Source organism: Melospiza melodia, chromosome 6, assembly GCF_035770615.1.
Source record: "Melospiza melodia melodia isolate bMelMel2 chromosome 6, bMelMel2.pri, whole genome shotgun sequence".
NCBI classification, from domain to species: Eukaryota; Metazoa; Chordata; class Aves; order Passeriformes; family Passerellidae; genus Melospiza; species Melospiza melodia.
The window spans coordinates 18,117,050-18,143,802 of NC_086199.1; the positions used below are offsets into that span (position 1 = coordinate 18,117,050).

General features: G+C 38.8%; 1 protein-coding gene across 3 annotated transcripts in view; it reads left to right on the forward strand.

Annotated features, from left to right (window-relative positions):
• Nucleotides 1-24,534, forward strand: part of KCNK10 (potassium two pore domain channel subfamily K member 10) — a 54,507-nt gene extending 29,973 nt beyond the window's left edge. For all 3 annotated transcript variants that reach the window (XM_063160153.1, XM_063160154.1, XM_063160155.1), the window contains 4 exons: nucleotides 2,766-2,926; nucleotides 14,880-15,066; nucleotides 17,112-17,254; nucleotides 19,476-24,534. In XM_063160153.1, coding sequence (XP_063016223.1) covers nucleotides 2,766-2,926; nucleotides 14,880-15,066; nucleotides 17,112-17,254; nucleotides 19,476-20,108 — 1,124 coding nt within the window. In that variant the 3' untranslated portion in view covers nucleotides 20,109-24,534. The remainder of the gene's footprint in view (nucleotides 1-2,765; nucleotides 2,927-14,879; nucleotides 15,067-17,111; nucleotides 17,255-19,475) is intronic.
• The last annotated feature ends 2,219 nt before the right edge of the window (nucleotides 24,535-26,753 follow it).

Genomic DNA, 26,753 nt, shown 5'->3' on the forward strand with positions numbered 1-26,753 from the left:
GAGTGGCAATGCTGAGCTGAAAACAGGTAAAACTCATGCAGGCTTTATAACTGTTCTTGATATAGATTGAAGCAATCTACAAGCAATTGCTTTAGAACAAGCAATTCTTTTAATATCCTCCTCCTTTCCATAACTGGAAATATATTCTGATAACTACTACATACTTTTAAAAATTCTTACTTGCTTTCATACTAACAATTGAAAGGAATTACACAAATAATACATTGTATAAAAACCTCCCTTTTTTCTTTCTAGAATTCATGGCCTTGATTATGGACACATTTCTCTGTATTAAATGAAGAGTACACTGAACTGCTCCATTCACTTTTCTTGAACCACTTATTTTAACAAGATAATTATTCAGGCCCTTATCATCTCTCTCCCTATGCATTGTGTCCAATACATTTAGTATTAGATCTCTGAATATTGGTTTTAGATATACTAAGGGTTTTAATCTCTCCTCTGTAAGCCAGTTCCTCTTAAGAAGGATGTTCAACAAGCTTGGATTTCAGAAGATGGTCTGAAGGAAAAAGAAAATAAACCAACAGCATTGTTGATATAGTTAATCTACAGACAATTATACAGTAGTTTTATAATTTTAAGCTTGATTTCAGTGCTGCCATAACAATCAGATCAAGAGATCTAATTATTTGGAAGTCACTGGCAAATTGTTGATTTTTATTTGCATTTTCTATGAGTATTACTCTGCTTTCAATATTGTATAAATTGCTTCTCCACATTACAGCTGTGGTGCACACACTGGTGACTGTACAGACAAATAACTTGATAATCACATAACCCTTCAATAAAGTATGAGAATCTGACTAAATTTTGCAGGCTCTTAAAACAGGTAATACAATAACAACAAAAAGAATCCTGTGGCAGTTGAAGACTTGCTGTGGTGATCATCTCTAACAGTAGAGTTAGAGATGTCTTTGGCTCTGCCTTTGCTGTCAGAGTGAGGGGGAAAGAATGATTGTATAGAGTGTTTCTATATATTAAGCTACATTACCACGTATTTTGATGGTAGCATAAAACCAGAGGGTGGCAAGAAAGAAAAGATTTCTGATTCATATGTAAGAAAACACCCTCCATAATATTTGTTTGCTCAATAGACCCAAATTACAGTCTTTTAAATTACTCATTAAATAAATGCCACTATGTAGGCATAGTTCATGCAGGCATATTCATTGACATCTGCTATTTAAATAATTTTGAAAAGACCTTGTATTTTTGCCCATATTTATTGAAATTCTCCATTAATAAGATTTTTATAAATCTCATTCTGCATAAAATCTGTGTATTGTGTCAGGGCACGAACATGGTTTTGGTTTATGCACCAGAGGCCTGTTAGGCCTCCTCTTAGGCAGAAACTCAGATTACCTGGTCAACCTCAGTCCAGTGGCCTATGGAGCCGGGACTTTCTTGGAATTTTAGGAGACATCTGGGATGATAGATGCAGTCTGAAAAGGACAGTAGGTTATGGGACATGCATTATTGTGTGTCAGCATAGTTCTTTCAGCATCCCATGACAGAGAGGTATATCTGGTGCCAGTGATGCCAATCCAGTAGGAATAGGACCTGAGACTTTCATAGATTTCCTCCTCTCTGGATGCTTTATTGATGCCTTAAGATTTAGCTTTCATATTTTCCAGATTCTTTGCTGCATTAGTATGCAACTCTGAACTTCATATAAAGTGCTAGCAAGTTCCCTTCACAATTCAGTCAGGCAAAACAATCCTTTTCCATCCTGAGAACCAAGGACACCCTTGCAGCTTCAGGCCCAAAAAATATAAACAACATAAACAACAGTGAATTGAGGAGAGCAATTTGGAAAGATAGGACTTCATAACCTGAAGCTGTAATTGGACAATTAACCCCAGTATTAAATGGACCAAAACTTATAAAAGTGTGAAAACTCCTGACTCAGGGTCCATCTTGGGTGTAGCCATGGCCAGGCTCTTGTACTGCCCAAGGTGTGTCCTTTGAAGGCCTTTTAATAAATACTTTATTCCTTTGACATGGTCTAGCCTCTGTTCTAGGTAGCCTCTCAAGGCATTATTATTGCATCAGTGGTTTGTGATTATATGGTAATTTTTAAGTAATTATGTATAGTGAAAATCAAAATCTCTATGACATTTCAATTAAAATAGCTGATCTTAAATTAAAAAGGTGCAAATATGACTTTCACAATTCTTGGGGTTTTTTCTCTTTAACATTTTAACAGAAATACCATGTCTACTGGAGTCATAATGCTTTATTGAAAAGAGTTCAAGGGCAGATTTGTGTGGTGTGGGTACAGTTTGGAGGCTGCAGTGTAATTAGTCAGTGTGATGAGGGGCTGAGGAAAGTATGAGCTAACCACTGAAAATGAGCCTTGTTCACTGAAAATGAGTCTTGTCAGGTGAATCACACTCCTGTCAGGAAACCAGTGGCACAGGCCAAGAGGAGCAACAGCATGCAGGCACCAGGCCAACATGGAGGGATTTTTGTGCTGTGGCAACAGCTAGGTTAATTAAGCAAACAGCAATTTTAGAGATACAGAATCTATAGAAAATATGGGTAGCTAAGGCTTCAAGAAAAATGGAATAAAAGAGGGTGGTTTACCCAGGAAATGACATCATGCCATTGAAAGTCTATGAATAGGAATTATAGATGAAACAAAGATATGCCTGCAGGAAGACCAGCTTTTTAAAACGGATTAGTTTGTTTTCTAAAAAGCCATGTATAAGTTCTGAGAGTCTGACAATTGTTTTTCTCCTCAGGGTATGGGAAGATTGCCCCAAGAACTGTTGGTGGCAAGGTTTTCTGCATCTTGTATGCCCTATTTGGGATTCCGCTGTTTGGCTTCTTGCTAGCTGGGATTGGAGACCAGCTTGGAACCATCTTTGGGAAGAGTATTGCAAAGGTGGAAACGGTTTTCAGAGTAAGTTCACTGACAGTTTTTTGCTTGTGTTGTATAGCCTGGTCTTAATTTTGTTGCTATTACCTGCAGCATTTTTTACATGTTGGACACGTGTAAAATGTGTCTTAATTTTGTTTTTATTACCTGCAGCATTTTTTACATGTTGGACACCATGAAACATGTTGAGATGTTAGTTAACATCTGTAAGGATCTGTGGAGAGAAACAGACTTCTCTAGATGATGATGCAGGGAGTATAGATCAGACTCTGAGTCTCCTTATTGAGGGTGTTGCTGGAGAATGTATCTCCTAAGTTAGTTTCCTGACAAGGAATTGTTGTAAAACAGTCTTCAAAACACTGCAAGAGCTTTAGATATATACATCTATTCACTGAAAATGCAAAGAAGGTAATTGTTCACTCAAGGAACAGGGATGTGGTCCTGATTGTGTTACTGATACAGCCAAAAAGAAAAGCAGGAAAGCAGGAAAGCAGGGTTGCTGTTGTGAATGTAAACCTGGGAAGAGAGATGGTTGAGTGATGTGCCTTCACTGCAGGGCAACAGATGTGTTGGTGTAGATCTGCAGCTCAACCACAAAAACTGCTGCAATGCCACTGGCTGAAATCATGATCATTCTCTGCCCTGCCTACCAGGAAGACATCCTACCTTAAATTTTTGTGTAGCCTTGCTCATGTATAATTTCCTTTTATTTTGCCTGTACCCTCTGGTTTTGAGTTTGAATTGCTGTAAGCAGTTCTTTTGCAAGCAGTGCCACAGACCTGGCAAAAGCTGTTTTGCTAACTTGCTAATGGTTCACTTCAGGGATTCTCTCTTTGAGGCAGAACTTCTAGAGGTGACCTGTGTGATACTTCCCTTGGAAGTGGCTAATTGAAGGTAAGTCTGTCCAGGGATGGAGTGGATGAGAAGCTGCCCAAGCTGGTTAGTTTAATAGACATCTATTTCTAAAACATTCCCACAGATGAGAGCAAATTGGTTGTAACTGTTTTTGGAAGGAAGTAATTAAGTATTAGACTGAAGAATGAGCACTTTCCATTTTGATTAAATGACTTTTAGGTGTCCCAGACCAGACATAAATAGTGTATCAGAATAAATGTAGAAAAGTGACTAGTGATTATTGGTGAGTAAGCATGTACATTCCTGTCTGGAGAGCCCTTCAAAAGGCTTATATTTTCATTTAATGAAAAAAATCTTCTTGAAAAGTGTCTCAGTTCAGTTTGGTGAAAACACAACTAAGATCCCTAATTTTTTTTGTCCACCTTTTTATTACACCTGCTTCACTTCAGTGGAATCTCTGAACATTCCAGCCTGCTTCTGCCCAAGAAAAATTAGAGTCTTGAAGTCATGATATGGACTGAGAGTCAGGAAATCTTCCATTAATTGTCAGCTGAGTGTTGTATTTCTGAGTGACATGGACAAGACATTAAACTGTTGATATGATAGTTTATGATTAAAATAACCAGAGAATCACAGAATAACTGGGGTTGGAAGGGATGTCTTGAGAACATCTACTCCAGTCTCCCTGCTAAAACATAATCCATACTCAAAGTATTTTAAGATTCACAGATGAGTGCTGATAGTAATGCTTCATCCAGAATATATCCAGTTGGAACATAATGTGAGTTCTTTTGGTATTCAAAGTATTCCTTAATTTTCTTGAGTCAATTGCAGTTGCTTGTTGCTTATAGCCATCCAAAGTATTGGTTTTCCTTCTTGGTATTTTGTCAGCTTCAAAGGAATTTGGAGATTCTGGTCTTCTTGTTTAGCCAAGATGTGTGTTTATTCCTTTTCTTTTGATTGTCATAAATCCATTACATCTACTATTTTGTGGTTTGGTGAACAGGGCTATACATAATTTCCTTCATTACTCTTACTAATGAGTTTCAGCTATTTCAAATATTTCTGACAGAGTTTAGAATTTACATGCATCTTAGTAAATAGTCTTAATACCAGTGGTTTCACTTCAGTTGATTATTTAACATTTGACATATGCAGAATATGATAATCATGATAATTTCAGTAATTGTTTACTTTATTATCACATTATATTTACATTGTTAGGCTTCATAAATGTTTTTACCGAATCAGATGAAACCTCAAGTAGAGTAAGAGTTCTTGATTTAATGCTGAGCACTGAACAAATTTTAACTCAATGTGTAACTCTTGTTTCTAATTTTATAACTGTCTCCTTAATGAACTGAAATTCAGCATGTTTGTGGGTGTAAAACCACCTGTTACCACCTGTAAAGACAGGACATAAGAATTAGGAGAGTAGTTATTCAAGAAACTAAAAGGAGCAAATATAGGCTAAAAAGACATTGAAAAACATAATAACATGTTGGGTGGTGTGCCTGACAAATCTGGAAGTAGCTGAGAAGTCACCGAGTGCATCAGTGCTCTAGACAGCAGTATCTATCTGTATTATTTGTCCTCACAGGCAATTTGGGACAGTCCAGTTTCTTGTGGAAAGAATGGGAAGAAACTTAGCATGTGTGTAATGCATCAAATTTCCATGTTCATCTGCCCTAGCACTCTGCTCCTGTATGTATCCAGTTGCCTCTGTTTATGGCCTTCACTCTTAGGAATGTTGCAGGGCTGGTGTCAGGGCAGTGAGAGTTCTGGAAATCCTTACAACTATGTCATTGCCTGAACAGGCTGAAGGGACTTGAGGGCAGCTTGATCTTGCATTGTGCTTAGGATCATTTTTGAAGCTAGGTAGGATGCAGTATGCACACACCGACACATGGGAAGGACAGGAAGAATTTTCTGTTGTCACTGCAGTCCTTTCACCAAAAGCATTTCCTTAACAGGTTTCTGGCTCCATCCAACATTGTATCTGTGAGCATGGAGTGCATGCCACACTAGGGACAGCTTGCCTATGGCATTCCTCAGCATATCTGGAAAGATGAAAGGAGGGTTCCTCCCAGAGGACTTGTGCTAGTGCATTTCTGCTGCCTCTGACATGACCTGTGCAGAGCTCCACAAACCTTACCTTAATTAACACCACAAATTAGACCTTAGGAATACCACATTTAGCTACTGCAGTAATCAGCATTCTGTGGGAATTTTAAGAACAATCTGAACTACATAAAGTGAGAAAGAGATCTGATCTTATCAAGTACACACTAGCCCAACAGTATTGACAGAATATTTCAGCAGAGGAGCTGGGCACATGCCACCACTCATCTTCTAATCCAAAATGTTACCATTACTTCAGTGTGTAACTAGCCAGGAAAACAACTACTCATTTATGAGTAGGTAGGGCTGGAGGTACTTCATTGCAAAATAATGCTTTGTAAAAAATAGGATTTTTCATGTACCATTTTAGGAAACAGAGGCACTGGCAGGATGATTCTATCCCAAACACCATGCATTGAATAGTTAATGCCATCTGTCCTACTGGAATGGTTATATTTGGTGCAAGTAAATAAGCATCAACCAGGTCAGAGATGTAAACCAAAGCTTCCCCCACAAAAGCCCTGTCTTCTCAGCTCCTGGTTATTTCTGTATGTTCCATATTCAATAATCTAGAGCAGAACCTGGGTCCCAGTCTGTTTTCACATGCATGCAAGTGTGATTCCCCAGAAAATGAATATGTACAAGGCCAGACACAACAGAAATGAAATATGCATTTCAAGGTGACATAATGCCATAAAAGTTGTATTTTTAACTTTCACAGGTTGTTCATAAGATCCCTCATGTATGCATGTTTCTATAATAAACAGTAGAACAAAGCCCCATTCTCTTGGCATGCTCTGTACACACAGTGTCTGCAAGCATCTAAAGATAGAAAGCACTCCATAGGCAGAGCACACTGTCACAGAACACAGCAGCTGCCATTATCATGAGTTAAATATAGGCCAATTCAGACTGGCTTTTTTCAAACCTTGAACGAGTGTTTAGACTCTCACCAGAAGTAGACAGGTTTAGCATAACCCAAATGATCTTCACTTATCTTGTAGTTTAGTACAGATGCAGGAATTCAGCGGGGGCACAGTGAGTTTCTGAGAGCACTCCAGGATTTTCTGGCTTCTGAGGTGAGGCCACTGTGAGCAGTTCCTGGCCTTGGTTGCTGTTTCACTCCTCTGGTTTCCAGCAGGACACAGAGGACAGGTCTGGCAACGCAACTGGTAGACTGTGAATGGCAGCACTGGGATGTGAGCAAGCAGCCAGAGACATGAGTGGTGGCAAGGCTGCACCACTGACAACACACTGCTTTGTGCAGAAAGGCAATGCCTCTGCAAGCACCTTGTGCTGCACTGAACCAGGGACTTGTCACAACAAACACATCTCCTGCTTCACTTTCAGGTTTTCAGCTCAGGTTTTGCTCTAGTTTTCGGAGACATGCTCTGAAAGTGATCTACACTTAATATTTTTCTGAAAGATAACAATGCACATCACCTAACCTTGGTATTCTCCTAGGAAAATTACTTCTTAATTGGCAAATAGGGATGGGGCTGGTGTAGTCACATTGAACTGGTGGGAAGATTTAACACCTGTCAGAGCTCTACCTTTCCTAAACTTTATAGTTTGTCTTTCTGAATGCATCTGATCAACTCTAGCTACTATTTCACTTAAAGATTCAAGTTCTTTTTAGAGATTTTTGGCTTCTCTGATGTCTTACTGCAAAAGTGACAGGATTTCCTTCCCTGAAAGTGAATGGAAAACACAATCTGGGGAAAAAACTTAGTATAAGATGGTAACTGTGTAGAGGAGCAGCACTTAAAAATGCAGTCTTTCTTCATAGTCTCCCCTCTGTTCATGGATTTGCTCTGTTGAAGACAATCTCTTTTATTTTGTTTAATTACATCACGTTACTAGCCAGCATCACTGTGTTATTACATTAGCTGCTAAAAATCACTGAGCATATTAATACTTTATCTTTTATTTTTTAATATAGTGTTATTCACTGCTAATTTCTGTAAAGAAAAAGCAAAATTAAAAAAATATATAATTTATATATTAAATTTTTATATAATATGTATAAAATTATATACTTTTAATCAGATAAGTTCCACAGAGTAACTGTCTGATGCAGTGATCTATCTGCCATCTGCTGGCATCCTGTCTGAACAGACCTGTCAGGACAGGGTGTGAAATTCAACCTAGTTTTGCACATTCACATTATTATTCCAAAATTATACAAGGTTTATGAGCTGTAAGTTCAGGGTTCAGACCTCAGACTAACAATTTGCTAAGTCATTTCCACCAAAAAAAGGCAAAGAAATAATAAAAAAAAAAAATCAGTGATTAGAAAGGCAATTAACAAACCCAGAACAAATGCATGTAAACAATCTCAGCTCATGATCTGTTCTTTTGCCTGTCACACCTTAAAGGTCCTTCTAAGAGTCCCATTTCCTGAGCAGGGTTAAAATAGGGGTGCTTGTAGGCTTGATCGTGAGGGTTGTGTCTTCAGGTGGTGATTCCTCATCAACCAGAGCCAAATTTGTCTCTGAATTCTGTTTTATGTTAAACCACTGTCTTCCATATGTTGGGTTTATTCTTTGGATCACTTACCCCTTCCATCATATCTGAGCTGCAGAAAAGTATCTTTTTCTGCACAGACCTAAGATAGTAAGCTAGTACTAAAAAATCAATTGGAACACTATGAATCCCAGATTTTGATATTTTAGGCCCTCTAACTTGGTATTTAATTTGCTTAGTGATGCTTACAGCTATTCCATTTCAAGGGATGGAACTTCAGTGTAGCAGACATTTTGCTAATTTTGTTCTTATCCTCTGGTCATTGATGGTGAGTATGTTATACCAGGAATGGCAAGATCAGATCCATTCAAGTACAGGGAAGCTATGTGGAACAATCTTTATTAACCCAGTTTTGCACTCTTTGGGTGGGGGAATATAGGTACAACTCAGACATGAATTGAAGGAGGGAAGAGAGGAGCAACACATTACAAATTTGGCCTCTGTAAAATTGCTGAAGTCAATGCCATCAACTGTTGTCCTTTGTCTCCTCCAGTGTTTGAGAGAACCCTATGTATACATGGATTCTTCTTATTCAATTTGGTTTTTTGCTTCTTTTTTTTTTTTTTTTTTTTTCCTTGGGCTGAATACTGCTCAGCCATAACAAAGGTTTAGGATAATAATTTTTATTTTTGTAATAAGCAACATGCATAAATTAGTGGGTCCATATCAGAAATCCCTCTATGTGCTTTCTAGTGAGAGAAATAAGATTGGAAAAGGGTGTACAAAGTCTAGAAAATGTCTGAGCCAGTGTTTCTGTATTTTCATGACACAGTACTCGCATTATAACTGCAGCAAGATCCCTGCAGAGATTTATAAAAATGACATTAGAGAAAACTACTGCTCTGTGAGAAGCTTGTTGCATATTCCATCTGGGTCTAGACAAACAACCTACAGAAATGTGGTTTTATGGGGAAAACTGATGTTAAAAATAACATAAATCCTTCTTTACTCTGACCTGTGTCTTGTATGAGTTCAGGTTTGTGTCTCCCAAGTTTAATAATAAATGTGACTGCTTACAGCTTTTAATGTCTGTCTCTCCTCTGGTACTGAGTACAGTTACAAAGCAGAGGATGGATTCTGCACCTTTTTGTGCAGCCATAGCAGCATTCTTTATAAAACATGAGAACTAAAATAACACTCAGGCACCAAGAGGTTAGAATGTAGGGGAAGCCCATATCTGGTAGAACGGTTCAACCTCCTTTACATAACCCATGTAATGAGTTATCTGAAATCTCATCTATATTTTAATGTATATTATAACTCTGCTGCTTGTTTTCAAGGAGTGCTGTCTTCTTCACTGCTGTGTGAGTAGGTCCTGGCTGGCAGGAAGCACCCACATGGCCGTTGGCTCACTCGCCTGCAATGATGGAGAGAACATGGGAAGAGCAATGGAATGTTCTCTAAATAACCTCATGGGCCAAAGTAAAGAAAGACAGCAAAGTCACTTACCATGGACTCTCACAGCAAAACAAACTTGACTGTTGAACTTTAAATTAATTTATTGACAATTAGCATAAAAAAATTAATTACTGAGTTGAGTGTTTGGAAACAGAATCCCCACAAACATTCAAAATGCCTTTCTTCCCCATTTTTCAAGCTCAGCTTCACTCCAGACACCTCTCCTCCACCCATGTTGTTTATGTGGGTCACCTTCAGTCACTCTGGTGCAGCAGCCAATGGCAGGGGTCAGAACACAGTGGTTTCTCTGCTGTTCTGAACTCTTTTCCTCTGTTCCTTTGCTGTTCCTCCATGGGCTGCAGACCCTGCAGTACCAGCGCTGTCATGGAGAAGCTCCCACTCACCTGCCCTTGTTATTCCCTTGTTCTCTCCCTTGTCTTCTGCCTGTCCAGCATTCCTGCCCTTTCTGAAACACACTTTCCCAGAGGTGCCACCATGTCATCTCAGTGGCTCAGCTGTGCCCTGAGGTGGGTCTGTTGGAGCTGACCAGAGCCAGCGATGTCAGAGAACAGAGAAGAACAAAATATTGTTATATTTTTCTTAGGTGCTACGTCCAAGTCAGTGATATTTAAAATACATTTAGTTTCAGTCTCATTTTGAACATGAAGGAGCTTGGACAAGTTACAATGAAATCCACAGTGACTGTTTCAGGCAGCAAAGAGGTTGATGTGACCAAATCACTGATGACCAAGGCAGTGCTGTGCCAGTCTTTCCATATAGCCTGTTGAGAAGGGCATCACACCTCACTGTGTGTGCCAGGCTCTGGACCAGGCCTGGCTTGCATTTGGCTGAGCTGAAAGACAAGCAGTGTGAACTGTGACTGCCTGCACCATCCACAATAGCTTTGCAAACATATTTTGACTAAGGACATATCAAATGTTTGTGAGCTGATATATGTGATATTCTGGTTTATGGCTTTGGTACAAAGACTGTCATTCCTAGTGTTAAAATATTTTGGTCTAGAGAAAGTGATTTAGAAGACAAGCTGTTTAATTAGTGCATGGGCAGAGACAATCTGTTCTGAGAATAGTTGGCAGCATGGGGAAGGGCAAAAAGTTAGGAGTAAGTGAAGGGAACAAAAGAAATACTAAAGAAAAGTGGTTTGTTCAAAATATGTTTTCTCTGCTCCAAAATACAGAGCCTTTTGGAGAGATGAGGACAGCATTTTCCATGCAGGTGTATTACATTATCGCTACTAATATGCCAGTGGTCATCTAGCAAAAAAGGTAGCCAGCTTGCCTGGAGCCTTGGGGAGATTTGTCAGGAATTCAGAAAAGGAAAAGTTTGGAAGACAGAAAAACCATCTGAGCTCACTGTGAAGCAGCAAGTGTTCCAGTGCTATTTCTGGTTTAGTAGTACGGTATACTGGAGGAGCTTGCTATGAAATGACGGGTGACACTACAGAATCTTGGAATAAGCTTATATGAAATATGCTGTTCATGGAAATATATATATGTTCTCCATATTTAGCATTTAGTCTAGTCTGATAAATGACTATAGCTTCTTTTGACCCCCAACTTAATGCCTCCTGCTCCTTTTTCATAGGAATATATATCAACTGTGTGGTCTCAGTTTGCAAACTTAAAAACACTGTTTGGTGCTTTTATTGTCAACCCTCAGGTCAGAAAAATTGTACCTCAGTTAATTCAGCTGAAGAAAGCAGAAAATATAAAATAATCCACTACATTGGCTTTGATCTATTGGGCCAGGGAGAGAAAAAAGAAAGTAAAAAACTCCAGGTTTATTTTAGCTCCTGAAATTATTAGGTAAGACCAAAACTACTAAAATCACTGTATATATAATACAAAACGAGGAAAAAGTGAAGCTGCAGTTATTGATGGAAAAGATGGATAAGAACTAAATTCCACTGATAAGGGTGTGTTCATTACTCTGTCTGTCTTTATCCCTCTTGGCACTAGAGCAGATTGACAGGAGGTTGTTAGAATTCATGTAAGCAAGTAATGTATGTGAAGTATTTCATGTAAGCATCAGTAATGTTTGGCCAGTTTAGCACTTAGCCACCTCAAGAATAAAATCAGCACTGTCTGTGGAAAATGGGAATGACCCTGATGGGTGCACAGAAAACTCTCAGTTCTTAGATACTTAGATTACTTCTTTGATGTTTTCCACATTATTTCTAGGTGGATTTAAATTGGTCTCATTAGCCAGCACTAATTTATTTATATTTGAGGAATGTCTTACAAATTATCTGCTTCATCACTGTGGAAAGAACTTGTGGGTAAACAAACTTAAAAATAAAAAGAGTGGAAAACATCTCTTGTAAAGGTGTTTTAATTTTACCAAAACAACTATAAGATAAGCTACCTTTCCTGGAGGAAGAGGTTTGTTGTTTTTTCTTTTAGACACCTATTAAAAATTCTGTATTCATGCCACAAGATGGGTTCAGAAGATTTCTTAGCCTGGCAGAAGTTGCTCAGCTATTTGACAAGGTTTTGCTCCAAGCTGAAAATACTGTATCAAAGAGAAATTTGTGTGAACTTATTCAGACTTCTCAACCCTTAGTGTTATAAAATGTGATTATTTATTTATTTGTTGTAATAATGACTTGGTGTAACACTGCAGTGGATTGAATTTTTGTAGTACGTCATTATTACAAGGTACATATTTCATTACAATTCAGCGCAATTATGCCTTAGCATTTTTATTCATCTGTAGCAGTTAGACTCTACTGTGAAGTTCCTCTGAACGCATGCCTAACAGTAAAACGACCCTCCTTTTCATGTCAGTCCTGCATTTCATGTGTTATTGTTCATTAAGTAATTCTTTTTCTGAGTCCTGCTTTTGTGTTCTTTTCAGCAGCTCTACAAATGCTGTGCCTGATTCGCCATTGCTTTCTACCTTCATTTGTACCCTCAGCTGCTCTGCTTTTGTGTCAGTGACAAAGGTGCACAATAACCATGAGTCAGGCCTTTTACAGATCCTTTCATTAACATTGTTACCATTTCTACTTAAAAAAACCAAAAACCTTTGGCTGAGTTTATCACTCACAGACATGGGGATGTCCTGAACATTTGTTACTCATTTGAAAGCCATTCTTTTCATTCCTGCCTCTCTCATGAGACAATTCTGACACATACTGAAATGAATTTTAATTTTTGCTGGGTGGGGACTGGGGGAAGAGTTATTATGCACTACTTTGATGCCAGGCAGCTCCAAATTACTTTTTGTTCAAGGATATCCAAGAGGCACTTGTCTCCTAAGTTCCACAAGGCAAGGTTTCTGACATTTCATTTTTACATTTTAGGAAACTGAAGCATTTAGTAGAAGTAAACAAGTCACCTTGGTCAAACTAGAAATTAAACCTCAATTTGGTTAAATCCTTATTCTCAATGAAAAAAGGCAGAGGTACCAATGTAGGACACCATGTAACACCCATGTGATCTGTTCTTTTCCTTTCACTACTCATCGAATAAATCTGAAATCCTGCCATTGTGAGGGTGTGTCCATACCTCTTAAAGAAGATAGATTGTCCTTTGGTATTTTAGCAAAATACTCAAAATGGCTCTTTGGAAAAAGAGGCAATAAGGAATGAATTCAGATTTTTTTTTTTTTTTAATATTGTTGCTTTTCCCCTTTGTACTTGGCAGTTTCTTCCATATCTTATATTTGGCATTATATTACTAATCTTATTGAATTATTTCTATTCATCCAGACACAGAAAATAAACACACACCCAAATGAAATATTAAGCATAGGGATCATCTTAAACAGTTTCAGAACTAAAAGTATGAAATATATTCATGCTACCTGGTTCTGAAAGCATCCCAAATCAGAGGAGTACTTAACGAGGGTCTGACACTGCATCTCTAAAAGAAATGCTCCCATTTTAGGGTAGCACAGTATTGCTCACAAGCTGGTTAGATATTAACCAGTTCAGGCAATATCCCTTCTGTATATTACAAAGATAACTTCTGAGATCTTATTTCCTGTCTAGGCAGTGCCTTAATCTGAAATGAAATCTCATTCCTGGGTTAAGGGATATGCTTTATTTGAAAAACTAATTTGGAAATATGACTTACAGTGACCTCCACATTGCTTTTTCAGAATAAATAGAGAATTTACACTACCATTTAAATGAATCTAAAGTAAGGTTTCTAGTAATTTACAGGTTTCTCATGAAACTTTATTGGGTGCTGAGTTTATTCACAGCAGAGAAAATCTGAAATAAATCTGCCAGAGTCAATTGTGTTAATCCAGGCTTGCATCAATATTAACAGAAACAAAATCTAAGTGTATATTAAATAAATTGAGAGTTTATATGATTTAGGAGTGTAAAATACAATTACACTTGCTATATTTAAATTCAGTTTATAGAAGCCAGTAACACATACTCTTTGTTCAAGAGCTTTCCAGTGTGGATTTACATAGGTAATTTTATCTCAGGCTGTTTGGTATTTGACATAAATCCTTTTTTTCTGGAGTAAACCAATAATACAGTTTTCTATTTTTGAAAAGGAGATTTAACCTTCATATTTTTGAATGAAAGCTGGAAAACCTGAGTCTAGAAAACCCAAAGCATGAATTATTTCTACATAAAATTGCACCTTTTCAATGAGGGAAAAGGGGTTTATTTTAATTTTAACCTTGGTCCTGTTTGTTGAATGCTTGGTGCTGGTGAGGCAATGTGGGTGTACACATACTTGTATGGAGGTGTGAATGTGCACTTTTTCTTAGGCATTGAACCTGATATGGAGCATATTGATGCCTTTCTGAAGCTTTGGAATGTTTTTCCAGGTGGTGTTTGTGGTAGATTAGTCACTTCCTAGTGCATAGAAAATGGGAATCATGATAAACTGGGGCCAGACATGGGGATTTACTGTTACCTGGACAGGACTCTCACTAACAGGGAGAGAGGGTTGTATTCCACCCAACAAGCTCACAAAAGGCAGAAAGAGACATACCAGGGGACACCAGCATAATCAGTGTGTCATTCACAAAGAATGCAGTTCCAGAAATCCACTCAAACATTTTTTTTCCTGTTGTTTCCTTTTTCTAGAATAAACAAGTGAGTCAAACAAAGATCCGGGTGATCTCCACCATCGCATTCGTCCTGGCAGGCTGCATTGTCTTTGTGACCATTCCTGCAGTTATCTTCAAACACATCGAGGGATGGACAGCCTTGGAGTCCATTTACTTTGTAGTTGTCACTCTGACCACTATTGGCTTTGGTGACTTTGTAGCAGGTGAGCAGCTTTGAGCCAAGATGCTCTGCACAAGGGCCTTGGCTCTTAGAATTTGCTTTCTGGTATAGAGAGGAGGCTCTTCACAATGTGTTATGTTCCAGTGAAACCATGCCAAGTGTTTCTGTTGGGATTACTGTGCAGTACAACACTACACCAGGCTGATTTAAGGTCCAGGTGCCTTGCCATATGTAGATTGTGAGCCTTCAGCAGTGTAGATAACGGGAGCCTGGAAAGTCCTGATTATCCTTTATCATGCAATGAATTATGCAAAAGTAAAATTGCTTTCCCATTGAATTAAAGATTTGTATTAGACCATTAGTGCTCAGTCTGAGGCTGACTGCATGATGAATGGAAGAAGCTTCTACAAAGGACAACTGAGCCATAGGTCTGTAGAATTCTCTGGTCAGATGCAGCAGTGGGCTGCTACCACAGGAGCTGCAGCATTTCAAAACCTGCATTCTGTTTCCTAACCTTGGCAGAAATGTTGACATTGCAGTTGACCTGCTAAGGAAAACTCTTGTAGGAGAGACAGACTAATGGGGTATGTATCTCAGTACTTGGGGGAGACTCTCCAAGATTAATAGAGTAGAAGCAGGAACTATAAATGTCTACCCATATATAATTTCCAAAGAGGGAATTGAGATAGCTGGCTGGAGAGATAAGAGAGACGTTTTTTTTTCACACAGCTGCTTTGCTAACAAAAAGGTGGTTAAAATAAGTGAATTTTTTCCCATCAGTGCATGACCTCTACTCCTCATTCCTGTCAGTGGTCCTAATTAAAGGGATTAAGTTGTCTGTGTTACAAACAGTCAGATTGTGCTTCTTAGTCCCTATAAACAGAATGAGTTAAAAACATCAAATAAAACTACAAAATTTTCTTTGTTGAAGGACAGTAGACAAGTCTTTTTTGTAGAGAATACTCTAATCTTCCTTTTTTTATGACATACTGGCATAGAATACATGAATTATTGAGGAAAAAAAGTCACTGAACAAAGAAAGACCCAGATATAAAAAAGAAAGTTTTAGGACCATTCAGTTACAGAAGTGATTGTGTGAGCTTTGTCCATTTTAACCACTTAGATGTGTAAAGGAATTAACTGATATTCTTTGAGGTATCACAGTGTGAAATAAAAATAATTTACAATATTTTTCTTAATAATACAACATTTCAGTATTGTTTAATAATGTGATAGTAAAAAAAAGCTGTGAATATTAAATTGTTCTATATGCACATGATTAGGAGAACATAATCCACAGCTGGGTGGCTACTAACAAGAATGATTTTCCAAAAATCATATGGAAGACCCTGAATAAGAAAACTTCAGAGGCATTTTCATTATAAGAGTTTAAGGCAGGTGATCACCAGGACATTTGGGGTTTATTGCTGGTTTTGAGAGAGATTTTCTGCCCCTTTTACTTTCTGTCACTTTAATCTCTCAATATCTCTGTTCCTTCAATAGCAAATCAGAAATACTCTACCTTAATGGTTAAAGCAGTGTCAATGGAGCTATGCTGGCTTATTCCCCTAGAACAAATCCCAGCTCTTGGGAATCTGGGAGGTTTTTGTACTACAGTTGGAAATAAAATTGTGCATGGAGCCTGAAAAAACACAGTGTCTGATAGGCTGAAAAAAGTGGTCTCATGCTTTCTCAGTCACCTGATTACTCTGCAAGATAGATCCAGACAATCTGTTTCCTAGTGAGCTTCCTCAGGGACATGTATGATCAGAAGAGGCTTCTTGTACCATAGCAACAGCAGTCCCTACCTCCTATTGTTTCAGACTCTTAAAGACTGGAAAGAAAGAGTGTGATTCATGCAGTCTATGGGGAGAGATTAACATCCAAACCAATGTTTGGGTCCCTGCCAAGTCTCAAATGTCTGACCTTCCACGGGGGTGTTCTGACAGGCTTTTTGTCTGATTATCAGAATTACAGTGCTGTTGACAAGAGTTAGGAAATACTATTAGGCATTTTTCAGAATTGCAGATATTTTGTAATGATTTTGTCACCTCATGATTTGTAAGCATAATTATATGCTTATTTCAGGAGGAGATGCTAACATCGCATACATGGAGTGGTACAAACCCTTAGTGTGGTTCTGGATCCTTGTTGGCCTTGCCTACTTTGCTGCCGTTTTGAGTATGATTGGAGACTGGTTAAGAGTCCTGTCGAAGAAGACACAAGAAGAGGTATGATCAGTAATTTCTCAGCAGTTTTTCATTTTACATGAGAGATTTAAGAGCCTGATTCCTGCTTGTCTAAATAAGGATGCTGCTTTTCATGACCAGTGCTAAATATGACCTGTGGTTTACTATCTGCCTTTGGTATACAGTTAGCTCTGATCTTTAGCTCCTACACAAAGGAAGAGAAAAAAGCCAAGGAAGCAACCAAGGCTGTTACACCTCTATCAGTACTCAAAAATATACAGAACATGTCGTAGGAAGGGGACCAGGACACCAGCTGGTTCATCACAGGTCCAGTTTATTAAAGAAAGCATCAAACACTTATACAGCAAATACTAAGCTTATGATTATTCTGTAAGCCAAGCAATCTATTGGTTAAACTATACCATGAACTCTTCCTCATTCCTTAGGGGTTACATCTCTCTTTTCTCATGTCTCTTTCACTATTTGTTATCGTACTACAGCTAGGCCCAAGGACACACTATCTAGCAGGTGCAGGACTTGGAGTTAGCCACGGTTTTGTACTTTTCCAGTCTCTATTCAGCCAAAGTCCCAACAAGAACACATCAGTAGGATTGCAATTATGGACTGAGAGGCCAGCCTTTACTCTGAAACTAGCTATGAAATCGTACTAAAAATTTCAGTGTCCTCACCTTAAAAATTAGGAGATTTTCCTGTGTTTTCCTATGCCAGGGAATGTGGTTTTGAATAGAAGTTTAGATCCAGGTCCCTTACTGTGTACTCTGTTTTTAAAAGTTGAAGAAACTGAGTAGTCAGCATCAAGGAGAGCATGACTAAAATCACTCAGAACATGCCCTCCCTGATTCAAAGAGGATGCTGGTCTATTTCCTATTTTTCTATTTTTCTCTTTCTATTTTCCACACTCAAATAAGTGCGGAAAATAAAAAGGCAATTGCCATGCCTCTAGAGCTGAAGCCTGTGGTGGAGGATGTTAGTAATATAATTTCAAATTTTAAGGCAACCCTGCTTTTCTAGGAAAGTTTTCCTGGAAGGGTTAACCAAATAGCAAAATTTGGCAGGGGGGTAGTGCTGTTTCTAATTTTTGAAGGGATCTGCACCACCCAAGGCCTGGTGCATCCCCCATGCATCTCCATTAATAAAGGGGACTGCAGAGAGCATGGCTGTTCCGTTGATCAGCAGGCAGCTACAGGGAGGAGTCTGGTCTCCCACACAGATGCCTTCTGTCACAGTGCTAAATGGACACCTGCACATCTGGCCTGCAGAAAAAAAGATAACTCCTTGTGGGTTATGGGATGCAAAAACTTGAGTTCAGGCTGCAGCAGCACAAACAACTCATTGACTGTGTGGGCTCCTGCAGACACTGTACTCCTAAATCTGTTGCTTAGCTGAACTTTGAGAAAGCCTTGTTTTAATTGAAATATTGCTTGGTCATTTATCTTGATTTTTCTCATTTTGGAAAGCATATTTATTGAGTACAGCCATTGCTTGGTGCTTTATTATTAACCATTATTCCAGCCTCCAGTGCAAAGGAGTAAAACAGAGAAAGACAGCAGGACATTCATATGGTCTTAGTGCCCATACAGAATTTGTGTTGAAAACTCCTCCAGATGGTTTGACAGTGTGGTATTCGGACAGTTGGGCAATGGAAATCTCCATAAAAGACAGCTACATTTGTCCCTGAAAATGAACCCTCGACTGGGGGAGTCAGAGGGCCACTTGAAATTAGCTAATGGGTAATAAAGATTAACTGCTCTGTGACTCTGTGGCTCTAAACAGAACCTTCAGTGGGACTAAACATCTGCATCCATGAGCAATACAGGAAAACACATTTCTGTACTGCTGCACTGGTTGTTGTGTTGTTCTGAAGTGTATTGGTTTAACTGTATGTAATTAACTTTGCCCACTCTTGACCATCTATTGCTGACTTATGAGTCAGGAATTTTGTTCTTAATCAAGGATGGATTAGCATGAACATATCCCACCATGTAACACAGCTATGAAATGTGTGAGGTGGCAAAGTGACACAGGCAGATGAATTCTATGTCACAAAAGCCATCAGTTGGTATGTTTAGAGTTTGCCCAGTGTAAGCCCTTCACTACTGAAGTTTGGGACCAGATGGATGCAGTGGAGATGGGACCTCTTCCCAGTTTCACGCCACAGAATAAAGTGCTTGTGTTACTGTTCTACAGGAAAGATTTTTCTTTAAAAAAAATAAATTAATTTCTCTTTCCTCCTGTTGTGAAGGTTGGAGAAATAAAAGCCCACGCAGCAGAGTGGAAAGCAAACGTGACGGCCGAGTTCAGAGAGACGCGGCGGCGGCTGAGCGTGGAGATCCACGACAAGCTGCAGCGGGCAGCCACCATCCGGAGCATGGAGCGCCGGCGCCTGGGCCTGGAGCAGCGGGCCCACTCCTTGGACATGCTCTCTCCAGAGAAACGCTCCGTCTTTGCTACCTTGGAGACAGGACGCTTCAAGGCCTCCTCTCAGGAAAGCATCAACAACAGGCCCAACAACCTGCGCCTGAAAGGGTCAGAGAAGCTCAACAAGCACGGGCAGGGGGCATCTGAGGACAACATCATCAACAAATTTGGATCGTCCGCTAAGATGACCAAAAGGAAAAACAAAGACATCAAAAAGACCATGCCTGAGGATATGCATAAAATTTATGAGACCTTCAGAAACTATTCTGATAGAATACTGGATGAAGAAAAAAAGGAAGAGGAGACAGAGAAGATGCGTAATTCCAAGAATACTTCTAGCACTGCGGTTCTGACCAACTCTATCCTGCAGCACTCAGACCTGGAAAATGGAGTGATTTCCAATGAAGCCAAAGAAAGGATGCAGAAAAACAAAGTGTTACTTCAAGAGAGAAGTTAAATGTAAAAGATGTTTGACTTGAATTAACAATGTTGGTGTTTTTATATCCATATATATTGAGACACGTGCCTTATACAGACTCCTTATTCAGTCTGAATTATATATCATCCAAGATTATTTCACTGTGCCATAAAGACTCAAGCTTGCTCTGCCAAAACACATCAGGAACACAGCACTGCAGAATGGCAACAGAAAGCTACGCACATGGAAATTTCAGCCTGTATAAGATTACCAGGGCAAGACACAAAGGAAGGTCTTGGACCATGGCAGTATCACCAGAGGGCTCCTGCCATGGTGTGATATTAGACAAAGGGCAGCTATGCAAGAAGGGCCTATGAAAGGGATGAAAAACACTGTATCTTTGTAATGGAGTATGCATCCATAAAGCCTTTCCCTGGTGATTAAAAAAGGAGAAATGATTGGAGTGAACTAGACACTTTCAGTAAGGCTTAGTTTACGTTTTGGCACGTGATCCAAGCTAGATTTTGGTTTTTTTTCCTATACTGGAGTCAGATGCATTACCTTTCTAAATGCCAAAAGAATGTCCATGGACACAGCTAGCAGCTGAGTGCTGGTTGGAAAATCAACATAGACATAACTAAGGATTGGATTGCTCTTTTCAGTAAAAAAAAAAAAAAGAAAAAAAAGAAAAAAAAAAAGAAAAAACAAAACAAAAAAAGCTCTGTGGGTATTTATCTTAAGCAATGAAAAAAAACCATAAAAAAGAAAATAAACAAATGGATTTTTTTTTCTCATGTGGGAAAATTCAATGTAAAGTCACAGCAAGAAAGTGCATATGAAGAAAATACAACATTTCATGTTATGTTGTTTAAAAGAAGAGAAACATCAATTTAATGATATTTGGCTAAAAGTATAAAACAGTGGGCCAAGTTTTTTTTTTTTAAGAATTTCATATTCACACTTTCCACCACTGAAAAAGCCCCTTCTATTTTAACGCTGTAAGACTATAAGGACAGAAGGGAAGCTGTAGCTTTTGCATGTCAGCAAACTGCTGTTCTCTAGCTGAATCTGAATTTTTAAAAATAGACATAAAAGCATATATGTGATTCAAATGAGGGCCAGAGCTACCATAGAATCTCAGGGCTCTCTGTTCCCTTTTGCTGGGTTTGGTTTAGACATAAGCTGCTGTCATAGTCTCAGAAAATAAAAAAAGAAAAAACAAAAAAGAAATTTAGGAAAAAAATATTGTGGTAATCTTTTAAGTGCTTATAGCTTTAAGTGCCATTAATGCTGTCATATTTTTTTAACTTTTTAAACAAGTATTTTGAATTATTTGGTTCATTTTCTTTCAAGTACAATCTTTGTTGGAAACTTGCTATCACTTTTATTGATAAGAACTAAACATGAGCTCTCTGCATTTCTAGACTAAAGTGAAATGTAACTAAACTGTGGGCATTTTTAAAAATCCTTTGTGCAGTCTGGGCATATGAATATGAAATATAGAATTGTGTTTTCAAAGAAGATGCTGCAAAATAATTAATGGGAATTGTAAACATACTAAATTTTTATAGTGTCAGCCTGTGGGCTACTGGGTGGGCCATTGCAGATAAAAGATTATGCATGCTGGAAATGAGATACACATGATTGTACCAGCAATGTTTTCCCCGAGTTTTCACAAAATCCTAACTATTCTTGCAATTCAAACTGTAGGCTTATAGGTAAGGTAAGCATGGATGTTGATTGCAGAGACTCATGCAAGCTAGTCAAACATGCAGGCATCCACAGGTCATGCAGACACAGACTTTTGGAATTGCATGCTGATGTCTACACACACAAAACTGCATGTATGATTCTCTGATACTTCCTGAGATTTTATGCACAATAAGACAACTCAAAACCAAACTGGCCACCAGAATTCAAGATTGCCATGGCTATGAATGGAAGCATGGCACTGTGTATGCAAATTTTGAGTATACATATTTGCATATCTAATAACTCTGCTGAAATTGCAGGAGGGAGCCAAATTCCACTAGTGCAGAGGAATAAAGAAGTTTTTAGTTTGTTCTGTCTGCTGGTTACTTCTCTTGAAATATCATATTTATAAATTCATTATCTGTCTGAAAATCAAGGAAGAAAAAGCAATGTTTGAAAAATTTCAAGTCGTTTGGGATTGCTCTAACTCAATATGATCCAAGATAATTTGTATTCTGCTTACTTCACCAGTGAATCTCTTAAGGTGCAGGGCTGCGCTCTGGCTTCACCTTACCAGAGACAGGGCAGTAATCTCAGACCCTGGAGAAGGTTCCACTCAACTCAAGAGCTGCCATGGCTTCTGGAGACCTTTGTGCCAGACAGACACCTGTGCTGGGTTTCACAAACACGGGGGCTGGTGACCATCTCAGGATCCCATGCTCCTCAAGCCCCAGGCAGACACCAGCAAGGTGCAGGTCTCCTCAAGCTCTGGAGCTCTTTAACCCACCTGTTACTGCTGGTTTTGGGCAGGCCTTGAGTTCCATATATGAGCAAAGTTCTGAAGTCTTATCCATGAGCATCACTAATTCTGTAGTGTCAGGATAGCATATCTGGATATAGCAAGGTTGTTCAGATCTGGTGTTTTATTGGTAGGAGGTTAGAAGTGAAAGCTACAGTTTAGATTTCTGTTTGAATTTCAGAAAAGGTTCAGAAGTGCTAAGATGCATAATTCGGGTCTGAGAATTGCAGTAATTCCTTGTTACATCATCCTGTGCTTTGCATCTGTGAAGGATCTGACACCAAAAACATCTCATCTGACTCTGAAAGCATGCAATCCATTCAGTTTTGCAAATAATTCTCCTTGGTTACCAAATGCCAAGATCAGTATCACACATGCAGTGTTACCTGTTCTTCAGATGAGTTCTCACAAGAAATGCTTGCCTGCAATAGAAGAGTTCTGCACATTCACACAGAAATCTGTAAGGATATGGGAGATGCACTTTCCATATATGAAATATAAAGTTTAGCCATTGCCAGGGCATTTCTTCTGATTGAGGTCAGGAAAAGTAAAGTCTGACTTGTAGGAATTGTCTGTATGAACAGGGAATTGGACAACAGGAAAATCACAGAAAACAAATCAACATGGAAAAGTGAGGAGGCAAAATTTGTTGGGCAAACTCAGAACTGTTTGCTCTGATGCAAGAGAAGGACAATGATATCTTGGCATAGTTTTAATCTTAACTTTCTGAGTTGTCAATCTATCCCCTGTCCATATGCTACATGATGGTGTGTGTGTATCATTCTAGTTTCTGTTTGGCCATGCCATGCAGCAGCCCCTGGCTGACATTTTATCAGCTGTTTCTTCAGCATGCCCTGGTTTGGGATATAATAGTTCAGGGACAAAAGGTGATGCTCAATAAACTCTCAGTGAGATACTGAGCAGAGCATTTGATGACCTTTTATATGAAAACAAAATGTTCTCTTTCATTCCTCTCCATTTCTTTGTCTGTGAAACTTGCTGAGAAAGTTGCCAGGCTATGACAGGAGTAAATATTTTCTGCTAGATGATTGTCTATTAAATACCTCAATATATATAATTTTTATTATAATGTGGGTAGTGCAAATGGTGTATTTCATAGGGGGCCAGACAGAAATATCTGGACACCTAAGATGACATTTTACTGAGCTAAATTGCTTTTACCCTTTTAAAGGGCATCCCTTGGTTTTAATTGTCTGCAACAGCTTGAGAGAGAATCAGTTTAAACATCAAGTGTTTTTATGGCTAAAATTCTCATCTTCTGGCATTTAGTAACACCTATAAAAAAACTTGTAATGTTATTTCTAGTGAGGCTATTCCACCATTATAGAAATTTTTTAGCAAAAGTAGTCTGACCCACATCCAAAACTTCTTTCTCTAAATTAATTTATCAGCTTATTTCCCAGCAGCCTGAAAATAAGGCTGGGTTACTGAAGGGTGAGTTACTGACTTTAACTCTCTGATCCTGCCCTGAGCATAACATGACTTGACATGGGAATTGGGACCTGAAAGAGCAAGGAAACATGGATTTTCTGTAGCTGCAGCCCTCACACACAGAGGATGACTCAGCTGCTGTATCCCTGTAGCTTTCAGCTCTACAGTCCCACTTTCCCCCTCTTTGTGCAGGAGAATTCTGCTACACCCCTTTGGGGATCCTTCTGAACCATTAATCATCATAAGCATTGCTGAACTTGTGCTGCTACTGGTTTTCAAAAGATTCGTAATTTCATTACTACTTAATAGGGAACATTATTTCTAATAAATCCTAGAACTAATAGTAAATAAAATACAATAATCTCCCCTCCCCAGTGATTTATATTCATGGAACCTGACTTGGATTGTGGCCATGAAATTCTAAATCACCCGAGCTTCTGCTGCCTGGCTTTAGGATGTTGCTAGTACCAGTCTGCTTCCTCTAAAGCCATTAATGGACTATGCCAGAGACTTTCTACAAAAATCTCTAACCCATAATAAATGAAATTATGTCTGAGTTCAGGTTATTAAAACCTTGTCCTTAAAAGCCCTTCATTGAAGTATTTGTATTTATGCTGTACATGGGCTGTTTGTTTGCCAGCTTTGGTTTTCTCAGGGGTTTATTTGTGTTGTCAGGTTGCATGATGTGTGCTACTCTCACTTATCCCATCGTCCACTAGAAATAAATTACAGGTAAAGACCAAGCATCATGTTATGTTGTGTACTAACCTAGAGCAGGAAGTCTCCTACTAAACAGATATGAATTTGAAAGGTGACTGTTTCAGTCTTTCCTGTACATTTACTTGTTCTGAGCTATGTTTTGTCTAATCTAGGCCAAAATCTGCCCCTGTATGTCTCTGCAGTAAAGTGAAGCTGCCTTTGTTATTTGGTTATTTTTAAGCTTTTTATAGCAAAGGCCTGCTGTTATAATTAATCTCTACTGTGCAACTTGTACTTACTGGAATGGCATTATATCAATACTAAACACAAATAAGCTGAGCTTCACAAGCAGTTCCCTAGGCATTTAAATATCAATGAAAACACCAGGCAAATTGACACAAATCTGTGAAACTCAAAAAAAGGCTTGTAGATTAATGTATGAAACTGGTTGGCTAAAATATATCACCAAAAAAAAAGTAGATCTGAAAATTCCTTTGGGCTGCTGAAATTTTCCCAAGGTCCCCAACTCCTTTGCTCTCAGTAACAGTTACTGTCCTTAATACCATTGTTAAACTGTACTGTGTTTTTTCCTTCTGCCACTGTAGTTCATAACATTGTTAGTCTCTGTTGACTTGTGCTGTTGAAATCATGGAGGAAGCAGTTGCAAAAGCTAATTTGGAGTTGTCCTGGTGTAGCCAGTGCATAATCTGTGGGCTGGATCATGCTGGGATGGGAAGGTCACCCTAAAGGCAAGCCTTATCCACCCCACTGGTGAGTTCCTAGGAAGCAGCTGAAGAATGGCCCCATGCCAGCACCCCTCTCGTGGCTCACACAACTGGCTCTTGCACACAGGTCTGCTGGTGGCGCCCCCTCGCTCCATGCAGGTGGATGCAAACCTCTTGTGCTCCCTCCTCTCTGGGTGCAGGTCATACCTGAGCTAAGCCTTATCAGCAGGAAATGACAGGGCTGCTGCTTTGGGGGAAAGTGGACATTTCTACAGCATTTAGCCTTTGGAGGCAAAGAGGATCTGCTTTCCCTCGCTGATCTTCAGAGCAAAGCAAAGGCAGGTGATACTTGGCATGTGAGAATACTTTTGTCTCCCAAATACATTCTATCCCCAAAGTTCTTTTTATTGTGAGAGCTGGATGCTCTCAAGAGGAAAGCTTATGGTGCGTGCTGTGAGATGTAAGCTGAACATACCAGTTTTCAGCCTGGTACTATTTTTCAAACCACCTTTCAAACCATTTAGCAGTTTCTCAGATCCTGGATTCATATAGTAACTTTAATTAGAAAAAAAGCAGATTTTGTGTCTAGATCATATCTTCCCAACAATTTAAATTTATTCAGGGCAGTGTATCAATGTAGTTTTAGAGTGATTCTTTTCCAAGTTCTAACAGAACTTGATCTAGATCTTGGACAGTACTGAGAAACCACTATTAGTCATTTTCAGCTTTGTATTTAAAAAAGAAGTTTCTTAAAATTTGGGGAAACATTTTTTTGAGATGCTGTTCTAAAATTTTTACCTGATCAAATTATACTATAAACAATCAGTAAAACCACTTGCAAGGATATTCTATCTACTTTCTTGTCTCTGTCCTTCTTTCACTCTTTCTGTAAGATTCAATGGTGCTTTAGGAAGGCAATCTCAGAAAAATGAAAATTTCAGAAATGTCATTACCAGAGTGCAGAGCAGAATGTGCTTGTACCAACTTGATAAGTTTTGCTGCTATTGTCTTTATTTTATGATGTAATGTTTTGAAAGATTAAAAAAATTGCAACAAAGACCATCCAGATGAAAATATTTTCCTTGTTGTTTTTTTTTTCTTCTCTTTCTGTTGTCTTATCATCCAGCAATGGTAGAGGAACTGTAATAAATCTCTTTTGTGTATCTCTAGAAAACAGTGCGTGCTGGTAATATCACTCTTGCTGGAACTTTGAGCTTGTTTTTGCCCCTTCTGCCTTTTCTCCTTGGTTGATGATCCAACTTCCCATATTTCCTGGGTGTCTAATTTGGGAAGCCATGGTGCTGGACTGATTTCAAA